This window comes from Orbicella franksi, chromosome 1 (assembly GCF_964199315.1).
Source record: "Orbicella franksi chromosome 1, jaOrbFran1.1, whole genome shotgun sequence".
NCBI classification, from domain to species: domain Eukaryota; kingdom Metazoa; phylum Cnidaria; class Anthozoa; order Scleractinia; family Merulinidae; genus Orbicella; species Orbicella franksi.
In genome coordinates this window covers 11,459,452-11,473,545 of record NC_138145.1, presented here as the reverse complement: position 1 = coordinate 11,473,545, position 14,094 = coordinate 11,459,452, and the positions used below count along the sequence as shown (strand labels likewise).

The window sequence follows — 14,094 nt, the reverse complement described above, 5'->3', positions numbered from 1 at the left end:
AGAGCCATTATCCACCTCGGCCGAGAAGCAATTCGGTTCTTAGACGAATTTGGGAGCGCAGGCAAACGTTCTGAGTCGGATTTGCGTATTCCCAAGTACTTTATCAGAGCAACAATTAGAGACGACGGCATTTTGACTGATGGTTGGAGACAGCCGGAGGGTTGGCAGTGCTTCATGGCCCAAAGTGATTGTGGGACACATTTGTTCTCCAGAGCCGGTCACCACTTCCCTTCTATATGAATGAATTCCATTTGACAGCCAATTTGCTCGGCAAATCATTTGGTCACGTGCGTTAATCTTTAAATACATAAAAAATGAAAATTATTGTCAGCCACATTCAAGGAGATTTCTTAAAGCACGTCCTTTATTAAGTTTGATGTTCTCCACGGTTTGCGCAAATCCGCAAATTGTTTATTTTGAAGTTGAACTCTAATCATAATTCTAATTTGAATGTTTGGTATCTGCGAAAAATTAGTTATTGTGGAATACATTGTTTGTGCACAAACTATATATAACTTTCAAAGATCACGTTTTCGTCAGATCTATATATCGATAAATGCTTGCAGTACTCTAGACTTATGTTAATTTGGACGAACATCTAAGGAAAGTTTAACGCCTCTCTCGGTGAGTGGTAAAACGTATTTTCGTGATTCGTAAATGACGTTATTTTTTCTCGTGTAAAGTGAAATGGCTAGTTTTTGAGATTTTTTTTTCTCCTGGGTCGTGATTTCATTAGTACTGTATAAACCATGATTTTTCAGAGTAATTTTCTGTGAAATAAAAAATAATCCGCTCGGTCCTTCAGCATTAGGCTTCAGTGGAACGCAGTTTTTTTTTTTTTTTTTTTTTTTTTTGCTGCTAGTGGAAAAAAGAAGTGGAGAGGTGATGAAGATGTCGAACATGGCTGTTCTTTGGACATTAGAGGAGCTCAGTCAAGATATTTTGGCTATGTATAAAATTACATTTAAATTGACGGAGACCTGAAAATAATAGTTTACTAAGATAGAAAAACACCAAGGAGATAATAATAATAAGTCATAGAGGAACAAGGATGGTTAAGGATGGAGAAGATTAACACGGATTACAAACGACGAACTTGAAAACTTTAGGCTAACTTTTTCAAGATACGCATCCTTTAAGTATCAAGATCTCTTTAATTTTGTAAGTTCGGGTAAAAATGTCTCCTCTTTTATCGTGATGCGTGCAATCCGTGAGGTTTGAAAGGACTTCATTTTCTGTGAAACGTGATCAAGAGCATCCTATCCTACCCTGGTCTCTCTAAGCTGCCGGACGTATACTGACATCACAGCTTGACAGCAAAGTCTTATTGACTTGTTAACAACAGGAATTCTCGACTTAATTCTCCGTATAAGCCTCGTTTTATTGCAGATGTAAACACCGCCAAACTTTAATAATTTAGGAATTTGTCATCTTCCACAAGGCCGCCTTCCGTTTTGCCTTTCCAAATTCATTACCAGAGAAAAATAATTAGCATTTCCAAGCACGCAAAAGAACGCGCCTTGCCTAGACGCTCTCAAGATGAATTCATATTTTGAGTCTATTAAACAGTCTGTAAAGATAAGTTGGAGATATTTGATCTCTATAGGGGGTAAAGCTTCATAAATCTTTGTCGCTTCTTGTTGATAGCATCGATTTAATAAGATTCGCTACTTTTGCGGAAATCAATTTGTTTGTCTTTCCGTGTATCACCCTTGAGGCCCGTCAAATTTGAGTTTTAAGTCTTCTGATCTTATTCCTCAATCAGAAGAAGCCAGAAGTACTTAGTTATTGAGTTGCGGGGCGTTACGCGATAATCCCCTTCTCGAACCCGTCAAGACTGTTATAAGTAAGTCAATATTTTTAATTAAATAAGCGAATACTTCACAGATTTAAGTTAAAACCAACCCGAAAGGATGAGGTAAGGAAAGGTGTTACAAATCAAGGTTACCTTCGCTTCGTCAACTAAGTTCACGTTATAGGTAATGTGAACCGATTTTGTCTTTGGACTGTTTTGGAAGGTCAAAACGTGCATTTGATGTTGTTGGTTGATGTGACTGTCTCCCTCATTTCTATCTTTACTTTGTTCTGTACACAATGCAAGCATTGTAGTGAAACTTACACGGACAATGCATACAGCAGTCGAGCTAATATAGTTGCAATTATGCGTTAACTTAAGGTTTATTCGATGAATGTGCGTAGGGTCGACACTGAATTTTCCCCCGTTGAAACAAAATGTATGCAGGGTGTAAAGAGCTGTCAAAAAAACGAGACATTTTCTCCGATAGATGACTTACCAATTTAGCTACAGGATTGCTTGAAAGAAAACTCCATTATACATATATGAAGAATTGAAAATAACAGAAAGCAATTTTTTTGTTGCGACAGAAATGCGACAAAACAGGAACATCAAAGATTTAAATCAAGTTATCAAGCCATGATTAAATTTCCCCAGTTACTGTCAACATAATGTTATCTTGACATGAAAAGAGCAACGTCAGAAAAACTCAGAGTGCTATTTTGTCGATATCGGTAGTCGAACACCTCATCCATTACTAAGTGGATTAATAATTTCAAGAAAATGCGCTCTTTCCAAAACACCGTGCAAAAACAACTGATTACAAGTGACCACCGCCCACCTGTGTTTTGCAGATGATTTTCGAGAGAGTGAGCTAGTTGTTTGTATTTTATAAAGACTCTGAAAAATCGTTTATCGAAAATTATAGTCCGCTTAGGCCGGAGAATTTGTTTTCTTCGCTGTCACTGTTTGTATTTAGAAGCTGAGATTTTATTTTTATATTGTGTTTGTCAAAACAAAATCCCATTTGCGGAGGTCTTTTAGCTATAGATAAATTGAAATACTAAAACTAAAATTAAATCTGTTTTCTTTAATTCAAATGCATGGACTCGTCAGGAAATAAGTGGCAAACAATAATTTTTAATCCACCAGTTAAAATAGAGGCGGGTCCGCGGTGTAAAAGATCATAAATAGTAGTAATCCTTAGTAATCCTTAAAATTTTTTTTTTTTTTTTTTTTTTTTCATGTTTTGATTTCCTTCCGTGTTCCCCTCCAGCTATTGTTTAGCTTAAAATCTCATTGATAATCAACAATGCAACAGAGTAATTAGGAAACCTCCTTAAGCTGTGAAATTGCCGAAATTCAAAATGAATTCGGCGTCACTACCAAGTTGTTTTGACTTCGCAGCAGTGTTCGTTTCTCGCCAAACACGAAACTGAAGAAGCTACGGAACGCTGTTAAGAATATCACACAGGGAAAATACAACAGAATCAGACAGATTTATTAACTATGGAACCTCGCTTGGCTGAAAAAAATATATATATATATAAATATATATATTCTGTCCATTTATTTATCTGGTTTTGGGACATTCGATGAACTTGGCTTTTGAGAAGAAAGAAAACTTATCAACAGATAACCTTTTTAGTTTTACTAAGTAATTAGAGATGTCGATAGAGCATGGAATTTATCTTGCATTTAATCGCTTCTTTGGTCGAGACCTTCCCATGAGCAAATTAACTCAGGAAAACGTTACGTTTGTACAAGACAATTTCTTTGATCATTCTAGAATTCAATTAAGATCACTTGCTGACCAAGCCCTCTAGCACTCTTCATGAAATTTCATTCTTCCAAATCTTCCCAAATCTTGCAACTGTAAGTTGATCAAGAAATTAAAGTTCTCTTAAATAAATCATTATGGGCCTATTTTTGACATAGAACACGAATTGCTTTGTTTTGCATAGAATGAAATAGAGGAAATGAAACAAAATTGGCTGATAAAACCGACATTTTTCTAATATATATATATATGTAAATCATCTAGATGGCTCTAGTTCATCCGTTGAAATGCGTGCAAGAGTGTTCTACGTGGTGGCTCCTTTTCTCATTTTCAGTATACATCCCTGGTGTTATGTCTAATGTCTGTAGGAAGATTTCATCTTTGAGGTAGCACACTTAATATTAGCCGAAAATTTGCGTCTCACAAAAGCACTTGTTATCAGTATATCTATAAATGGCATTTCCGTCTTCCCAGCATTTTTATTTATTCCTGGCTTTGACAGAACGATAGAACAAATTAGTTTCTGTTACTGATGTTATCTGCTAGCAGTCATACCACAGAATGACATACAACTTCCTTGGAAATTAAGAAATAGTTCAAAATTCACTCTGGTAATATTGACGACTTATCGGTATTCATGTATGTGTCTCTGAGAGATTAAAGCCAGAATCAGAATTGTGTTTGTTTACCACTGACTCAAGGGTACCAATGACTAGAAAATACCATTATCCAACGGAAAAAATTATACAGCTAATTTTTAAAACGCCCACGTGAAGCAATTGCAACTTTAATTTTTAAATTCGTAATAAATTCTCGTAACGGCAGATCTGAAGTTGAGTCTTTAAAGAGCAGAATACAAAGTTGGGTCTGAAAATACATCTAGTATTACCCAGAAGAAAGGAACTTCGCTATTACACTACGCATGCCTGACCTAAACGTTTTTTGTTTTTTTAAATAAATCTTTTCTTTGAGAATACCGCTTTTAATGAAGTGCTTTTAATTTTTTTCATTTTCAGCTCAATTAAAAGAGAATATCTCAAGGGCTGTGGATTAAACTTATGATTAGTCTTGACAAGCACTTTTAAGTAGATTCTGTTAACTTTCCGACAGCACTTGGCAAAAGGGCGCCTTGTTTGTCGTATAAATCACAACAGACTCCGGTCCAAGGATCTGTGAAACTTCCTGCACTACAAGCCTAGAAAAACTGGGACAGCGTAGAATAACTGCCGCTTAAAGAAATCAACTGGGAAAAGTGCCAGTGTTAGTGTATGCTTTTTCAAAGCTTGCCACGGTAAACTTTCTGTGACCAGCCTCCGATTCAAAAGATGAACAACACTTCCGTACCACAAGTAACCCCAAGCGTCACAGTTACTTCTTTCTCATTCTGGCCAAGCTTCGTGTATCCAGTCGCGACGTGTCACATACTAATCGTAGTTGTGGCAATCATTGGAAACCTCTTGGTCTGTTGCGCTATTCTCGTCAACAAGAACCTTCGCAATAATCCAACAAACCTCTTTATTTTCTCGTTGGCGTTCTCCGATCTTCTCACCGTGATTATCGTTGTGCCGTTTGACATTGAGGGACTTTTTCTTGATTGGGATTGGAAGCACGGAGAAATAATGTGCAAGGCCTGGATCACGGTGTACCTCATCACTGTACCCACCTCGATTTTGACCCTTTTGGCCGTCAGCGTTGATCGTTACAAGAGTCTCAGTGATCCTCTGAATCGCTTCCGCCGTTCCAGATTCATGACTCGGAAAAGGGCTCTGATTATCAGCCTCATTATCTGGTTATACAGTTTGCTGTTCGCTTTACTTCCCATCGTGGGCTGGCGAACAGAAGAGAGGTTCGTCTACAATAGCGTCTGTTATTTCCCTTTTCCCTTGGAGTACATGACGCTCAGTTCTTCTCTAAATTTTATTTTACCTTTGCTGATAACCTGTGCCATATATATCAAGATTTATCTCATCGCTCGCAAGCAACACAACTTTGGCGGAGCTGAGAGCCGAAAACTACGTTCGACAGAAGAAAAAAAGGTTTATTCCAAAAACGTCCGAGCGGCCAAGACCATCTCCATCTTTGTGGGGGTTTTCTTCTGCTGTTGGGTTCCATACTCGTCGATCAGTATGGTCGCCACTCTATGTGAGACGTGTGCAAACCACATTCCGAATGAAGTGCGTATTGTGTTGCTGATGTTTGGTTACCTTAACTCGGCGCTAAACCCGTTCCTTTTCGCGTTCCGCAACAATCGATTTAAGGCTACCTACAATATGGTGTTCAAATCTGTCAAACCCCGACCTAAGGCCACAAACGACTTCAGCTGCAGACGTTCCACGCTGACCCAGGGCACCCTTGCACCGGATTTTGTCGATCTACACGAATACGAGGTTCGCGCTCACGCGGCGAAATTGAGAAGGGAGAGTTTGTCGGCAAAGATGCAGTCCAAGTTGTGAGGAGTCACATGTTGTGCAGAAACCTCTTCACTGGAACACAGAACGGTCAGAACCTACATTGATACGCAGTAACTATAATACTCTAATTAGAACGCACGCCAATTTAACATATGATTTTTGCTTATTTACATGTTACCACCTTTGCTAGGACCACGCAAGTCACTTCGTCAGCAAAATGCACAAAACTGAAATCAGGGTAAGAATAATGTTTATTTGTACCCCCGAGGTACTCCCTGAAAATTGGGGTGGGGGTGTGCGGCCCACTTCCCAAAACCGTTACCGCATTTAGGACCAAAATCTGCGATTTTCCGTAGCTTATTTTTAATATGACCTGGTCAAAAATTCGATATCCTATTTAAGACCTAACCCTTAAACCCATACCCTGTTTCAGACCTGCCTTATAATTAGCTCTTCAGTTCAGATGTTAAAGGCATTGTGAAGCGTTTTTGTTGATGGTCTTAGTATTCTCTAAAAAACATACCTAATTCAAGTCTAGAGTTCAAGACCATACACTATTGGAAACCAAAATGGTTAATACGATACCCTTTTTCTTACCAAAATGGCTAAAATACCATACCCTTTGGGGCCGCACACACCTATTTAGCCCATATAGGGGAGTATGCAGTCAACACTGTGTTTGATTTATGCTTGAGCATAAATCCGCCTGTAAAATTCATGCCGCCGAGAAGTTACAAAGGCGCCAAATAGTGACTGGTTTTGGATTTGCTGCAATCTATAAAGCAATTTCCAATTGAGTGTCGTAAACTGACCAAAACCAACCAATAGAACGTTTTCACATGACGTCATGGCAGCCATATTGGTGTTCCAAAACAATGAAACGGCGGCCATGTTGGTGTACTAAACCAATCTTGTGGGAGTTCAACTCTTTTCTTATGTGAACACTTTCTTTTGTTCCAATAAATTTGCATGGCTGCTGGCGACATGAGTGAAAACGTATTATTGCCAATCAGAAAGGAAACATGTATATTGCTTTTAAAGAAAAATTAAACTTCTTTCGATCATCAAAAGCCCTTATTGTACAGCCCATGTTATTTCATCTTGTTGGATATGCTCGAACACCTGTCTTGTTCATTTCTGACATCGACAGTTAAACTTGTTTTGTTTTTCACATCGGTATGTTAGAGCTGAAGTATTACCTGTATTATTCTTGTAAGCTCGTAGCATTATTGAAGCACAAACTTTCCTCCAAATATAGACCTAAACATTTTCTTTCCGATAATAACATCCCTCACCCCACCCCCAACACAACCTGAAATGTTCCTTGAACAAATTAAATCTATGGATTTATTATGGGAATTTTAAGGGATGTTACATACAAGGTATATATCTAGATGCAGCTGTTATATCAAGAGGGCATCAGTCATTCATTCAGGCATTGTAAAATATTTGCGGTTACGAAATGATATTTTACCAGGCAAGGGGTCGGTAAAAAACATTTGTTAAGGACTAGCCAGCATACATAAAATATGAATATCGCTTGATGTATAAACAGTACTCAGGTAACCTCGTCAAATATAAATGCACAGGATAACGGTTGGATTAGTGACGCCCAACACTCGAAAATACTGTGAAAACACTCGCCTGGCGCCTTGTTCCCACAGCATTTCTCGTTCTCAAAAAACTTTCACTCGTGTTTCTATAACTCGACGGAAACATCATATTTCTAATCGAAAGTCAGATTTTCTCAACTTTTGTTTCTTCTTGTAGATATTTCATTCAAAATCTAAAGTTGCACTAAGCTCAAATGAGCTAGATCATTTTCAACTCTAGATCTTGGTGGGTTTCATACTTTAACTTTTTCCAAGCTCATTAATTTTGCGATGTGGAAAAATATTGTTTACCTGGTAAAAGAACTGCTGCATTGTAATTGTTTAACTAATAGGTATTAATACTTGCTAAGAGTATAAATGTGTAAATAATATCAATTAATCTGCTGTAGCGACTTAAAATAAAAGTTGATAGTGGAAATACCGTGTCAGCGTTAATTCTGGAATGCAGAAATGTAAATTAGTCAAATAAAAGTTAAAATAGAAACATCAAACAATGTCTGAGAGGCAACGAAGAAGTAAATCATGGGGTAGAGATTCATAAAACCCTTGGTGCTGAAGAATGCCTGGTTTCCTTCGATTGCCGCAAAGACACGACTATCAAAGCGCATGGACTTCTCTCCTTAAATTATGTTTGTCTCCTCATGTGTTCTGTTCGTACAGAGACACAATGATATACAGTCGAAACTCTATTAAGCGGCCACCCCATATTGGTTCGTTTTGGAAAAGAATAGTCTGAAATAGAAAGGGACGCCTCATAAAACCATGATTCCATGTTTACTAAGCAGTTATTTACCCGATGGTAAAAAATATTCAAATTACACCAACTCCTATTAAGCAGCAAACCTCTATTAAGCGGCCACCTCCAATTTTCCCGAGGGTGGCTGCTTAATAGAGGTTCTTAACACAGCTCTATTTCAAGATGACGGCTCACGGTCAAGGTCAGAAAGATCCGTATAATTAATGGGCCAAAATCACAACATGAACACACACAAGAAGATGTTTAATTTCCTTCGTTACGTATACGCGATAGACTAGAGAGTAAATGAAAAGCCAATGGCAGCTGAGCCCTATTCACCTTTTATCAGCTGTAGAGAGATTTTATGACTGATTAGCGAGTTCTAGATCACTTTACACGTCAACATGTTGATGATAAGCTGGGAGGCGGAGATCTGTTGGGCGTGACCAAAGAGTGTTAAAACACTCGGACGTACACCCAACCCACCGTGATACAAGGGGCAGGGGAGGGTGGGAAGTGGATGAACCCCTCCCATGCGATTTCATTTTAATAAGACATATGTAAATTATTAAATAGATAGTCCTCGGCTTCCAGAGAAGAGTACGGGTAAAGGAGTTTGGTCCCTGTATATGTCTTGTTTTTAAAGTAATCCCTCTTACGTTATTCTTAGATCAGTTCCAGGTTCAGAAATCTCAGGAGGGCCAAGAGATAGGCAATCACGTGGACAGCTCGAGCGACTAAACACGCATTTTCATCCTCTACGAAAACATCCACGCAACGCACGCGATAATATTTTTCGCGGAAACGCTGGGGACCATGTTTTGTTTGTTTGTTTGTTCGCTCGTTTTTTTTATTCGCCACAAATATAGAAAAAATAAATGAGATGTACAAACAAGAGCAAAAAAGTGTCAGAAAGTGGCGAGGTGGCCTATAAAGAAACCACGAGGCTTATATTATTTCTAAATATTGTATATAACTATTGGTAAAGAATAAGGCCACTTTTTTGGCTGACTAAAATACAGAACTATATGAAAGGTTTGACTACTTTTCAGTCTTTTGTAACTGGCTAATTTACTCCACAATAGACATAATAAAGTCATTTGGGTGATATCTCAGACGTTTAGCTTTTTTAAATTAGTGCTCCAAGTCAAATGATCAATTTAACCTCTAATTTAGCTGTGTTCGGCTCGTTCGTATTCATTTGCACTGACTTCAACGGCTTTTACATTGCTTCTTTTAAAAGAACATAAGGTAGATAGCACTTTCAGTGCGACCTGGCCATATTGTTGTACAGTAATCACATTGAGCCCCGGCCAAACGATCGAAACATTTCAACGCAACATATCGCAACATTGTGAAGTATATATGAAATAATTCATATTTCAACTTCGGTTGTAGATGAAAGTGAAGAATGATCATCGCAGTAAATTTTCCAATTTAAGCAATTGGAAAAAAGAAGCCTGAAAAAATCAGGGCTTCAACCGGATTCGAACCCGTGACCTCCGCGATACCGGTGCGATGCTCTACCAACTGAGCTATGAAGCCACACATTGGGAGCGAGGTCAATTAATTGAGTTCAATATCGCAACATTCTTAGGCGCAATATGTTGCCCGCGTTTGGCCACCCTGTTGCGACGTGTCGCGACATGTTGGGTGTTGTTGGCTCAAATTTGACCATTTTCAAACTTCAACTAACAACACCCAATATGTCGCAACGTGTCGCAACAATGTGGCCAAACGCGCGCAACATGTTGCACCCAACACTGTTGCGACATGTTACGTTGAAGAATTGCGATCGTTTTGCCATGGATTATATTATTATCATATTATGGCCTTATGTGCCCAAGGGCAGGAAGATAATTGAGTGAGTGAGTATATTATTAGGCCCCTCATTACTATTCGCCGTTTACCGTACCCAAATTCGTTATTAGCCAATCAGAAGCCGTGTCTACTCTCTTGATATCCTGCGATATCAAGTCACTGACCTGATATGGTTATGATATCATGTTCACTTAGCCAAATTTGGGTACGGTAAATACCTAATCGTACTTTTTTTATCATGCTTCGGCGGTATATCAAGCTCGTTTGGTCTCGCCATGGGTCTTTTGACCCAGCTACGTCTCGCCAAAATACCAACCATGGCTTCACCAACCGTGCCAGATATGCCGCCGAAGCGTAACAGGAAAGGCACGATTAGGTAAAATAATCCGAGTTCGAGAACCAATAAGAAAGTTACCAACACAACAGCCCAAAGTTGGGTTGTTACTTACATCATTAAGAGAGGACAAAGGATTAGCCTGCAATTCGCGATGCAATGCAGGCGTATTTTGGCGAGCGAGCGCATTTTGATCAAGCAAACGTCATCTTGGATTCAAACTTGGAGGAGGCTTGCGGAGAGACAGAAAGGCGTCCCAGGCAGTAGAAGTGTCTCGCCCACTTTCCCTGAGTCAACAAGACGGCGAATCTACTCGATCGCGAGCTAATACCGATAACTCGTGAACACACTGAAAACGCCTGCACTGCAGGTTAACAATCCCTCTCAAGTTATTTTTAGACGAACGTATTGTTTTAATATGTATAGCCTCAGTTTTAACTGATATTGAAAAGAAAAATGAGATGGAAAGGTCATGTTTAAAATTCTAATTAGCATATCATTTCTCTTTGTATTTTCCACCAGATACACAGATAGATTAAGACGATTAAGACCGAGATTGAAATAATATATCAAACACGAAAGACAGTGTTTGACCACATTCCCAAACACCGAGAAGAGAGTTGAAAATACGACGGGTAGCGGAGTATTTTTGACGTACCTCGAGGTGTTTGAAAAATGTGGTCAAACACTGTCTTTCGTGTTTGATACTTCTTCTCAATCGAAACCAAAACTAAGGGGAAAACGGAGAAATGAAATCATCAAAATCTATGCTAATTAAGATCAGATATCCAAACATTGTCACGGTCATGATTTCCTTTGTTTAAACTTGATGAGTTGTTAATGAGTTTGAGAAGTTTCTAGTCTAATTGAAAGAGTGAGACACTTAAGTTGTTCAATGTCTCAGTTTCTTACTACGGGATATTGGACTTTTTATTGGGAAATATTTACAGTCAATAATGCGTGCGACGGTGAAGAAATCAACTGGATCTTTTTTTAATGTTCTACAGCCTCGCATCTTGGACACTGGCTAATTCACCAGGCTGCTGGAGCTTTATTGATTGAAGCCAAATGCCATCGTCCATTGTATCTGGAATCTCAGATGTGAAAGTGAGTACTGATATTGTAGAAGCCCTGCGAGACTTCTTTTTTGGCAGTATCTTGGGAACGACAGAAGTCTTCATCTTGGAGTAAATGTCTTTAAAGTTCTTGCTTCGGAACGCGAAAAGAAAAGGATTTAGGGCCGAGGTCAGGTAACCCAACATCAGCATGAAGGGATAAGCTTCAAGTGGTATTATGTCACTGCACGATTTACATAAGCTGATGGTAATTATATACGAGGAATACGGGACCCAGCAGAAAAAGAACACCCCAACAAACATTGAGATAGTCTTTGCTGCTTTAAGGTTTCCTAAATAACGATTGGCTTCTTGTGAAAATGTAAGTTTCCCGCACTCGCATCGTCGAATGGCGGTGACGCTTTTGCTTCGGTTCTGCGCAATGTGATAAATCGTCGTGTAAATTCCGCAGGTGATGAGTAACGGCAACGTAAAGTTTAGAAAACATGTCAGCGTAGTGTAAACTCTTGTGTAAGGAAACCAACAAATGCCTGCAAAGATAACTGATTCGCCTGGGTGAGTTCGCCAGCCCATGAGGGGAAGTGACGCAAACACAACGCTGTAAGCCCATATGAAGAAAATAACTATTAAAGCTTTTTTTCGAGTCATGAACCTCGTTCGACGAAACCTATTGAGTGGATCGCTGAGGCTCTTGTAGCGATCCACGCTAACAGCCAAAAGGGTCAAAATCGAGGTGGGTACAGCAATCAAAAAAACAGTGCTCCAGGTTTCGCACATCATTTCTCCATGCAGCCAGACCCCTCGTAGAAAAAATATATCTAGGTCAAACGGCGCAGCGACCGTTGCCGTCACTAAATCCGAGAATGCCAACGACAGAAGAAAGAGGGTTGTTGGGTTGTTTCGAAGGTTTTTGTCAACCAGGATTGTACAACAAACGATTAAGTTTCCAATGATTGCCACTGCAATGATTATTATGTAACATGTTGAGACAGGATACTTGAAGGCAGCTGAGAAAGAATAATATGGTTCATCGTCAACAACGTCGCTCGCATTTGGTGCCGACGCGTTACTCATCTCTCTTCCGTCTTCGCAACTGTTCCTGGTTCCTTATTCTCTTGTTCCTTGTTGTTGGTCCTTACTGCAAACTCCCCTTGTCCCCTGGTCTGTTTCTTGGCGGGAATAAGAGCTAAAACGCGATCACTTTACTGACCGCACCAATCGACAAACTGAGCCTATTACGTCTTCCGTGCGTCTAATCTGTTCAGTTCCATGACAAATCAATATCGCATTCGATCAATCATCTAAAGCCGTGATCTGAAACACAACATAAACAGTGCCTGCATTTTTATACTACTGACCTCATCGTTATTACTTGGTTGAGTTTAAGAACTCGAAGTTTTCTCAAATTTTGACGCGTTTCTAAAGTGAATAAAACGTTGCGTTTTAACAAGGAGTAACGTTAAGTATTTTGGCTATTTATTTTATTCTTCCGGTATTCGAAACATCTTCCATACCCTGGCTATATTATCTGTGAAAATTTTCACATTGATACCCATTTACTCTAACTGAGTGTCTCTATTTACAACAGTTTGAAACTGAAGGAAAATTTCGAAAGTTTGCATGACACCCAGGGGTAAAACCTTCAGCCTTAGGATTTCATCAAATTATTGAAATTCTTAACCCATGCAAGCTTCATTTAGCAACTTTCATACGCAAAACAATTCTAGATCAAGTTTATTTAATAACAGCTCACAAAGTTGTTTGTGCTCTGGTCGAAAGGATGTATTAGTCTAGTTCACCTAATTATTTTTTTATCTAAATATAACAAGAATACGTAAACGTGACGGATTTACTTTACCGATAATTTTCGCTGATTAGCGCACTGTCGATCGAAGAGTTATTTTCTTCCAAGAACGTATATCGGCAGGTATATTGGAATCTGCCTTGTGAAGCAAATATTGCAAGCGTTCGGTATTCAATTCGGAAGTAATTTTTAAGGAAGCGTTTTACTTCTGTTGCCATGCAGAAAGAAAAGACAGGTCTCAGTGTTTTAAGTTGGCTGTTAGTAATGATTCGTCTCTAATGTTCTGACTGTTAATTAACGGTAATGCAAGGGTATTTTTTCTCGTGTGTTTATCATCAAAATACCCGATACTGGTTGTTGTCGGAATTGAAACTGTGATAAAAATAGGAGAGCCGCCAAACACTCTCATGACGCAGTGCGGACCTATCGTAAAAGAAACTAGTAAGAGCCGAATCATTTTAACAAAGCTTTGACGTCGCTTAAGAAAATCATCGTCTGAGCCAGGCATGATCCAGAAAACACACGTTTTAAACATGGATCAAGAAAATTGAGTGCTCTAGGGGTCTTGGAAAGGGCTAAAATAACTGCATTATTATTACTGATCCATTGAATGTTAATGAAGGAAAAGCGACCTGCTTTTGACTAAATGTACATCTGCCTGTTAGATCACCCCTCCCTAAAAGTTAACAATTTCAGAACTATAACTTTCTTTGGGGTATTTATG

The 14,094-nt window shown here is 39.0% G+C and overlaps 2 protein-coding genes across 2 annotated transcripts; one reads left to right on the top strand and one right to left on the bottom strand.

Moving 5' to 3' along the window:
• The first annotated feature begins 4,597 nt into the window (after positions 1–4,597).
• Positions 4,598–8,497, top strand: LOC145490209 (adenosine receptor A2a-like). The gene has a single exon (XM_081469330.1). The coding sequence runs from the start codon at positions 4,901–4,903 to the stop codon at positions 6,026–6,028; it is 1,128 nt and encodes a 375-aa protein (XP_081325456.1). The 5' UTR covers positions 4,598–4,900; the 3' UTR covers positions 6,029–8,497.
• An 840-nt stretch (positions 8,498–9,337) lies between these two features.
• Positions 9,338–13,267, bottom strand: LOC145490189 (dopamine receptor 1-like). The gene has a single exon (XM_081469307.1). It carries the CDS (start codon positions 12,638–12,640, stop codon positions 11,492–11,494), a length of 1,149 nt encoding a protein of 382 aa, XP_081325433.1. The 5' UTR covers positions 12,641–13,267; the 3' UTR covers positions 9,338–11,491.
• Between the last annotated feature and the right edge of the window lie 827 nt (positions 13,268–14,094).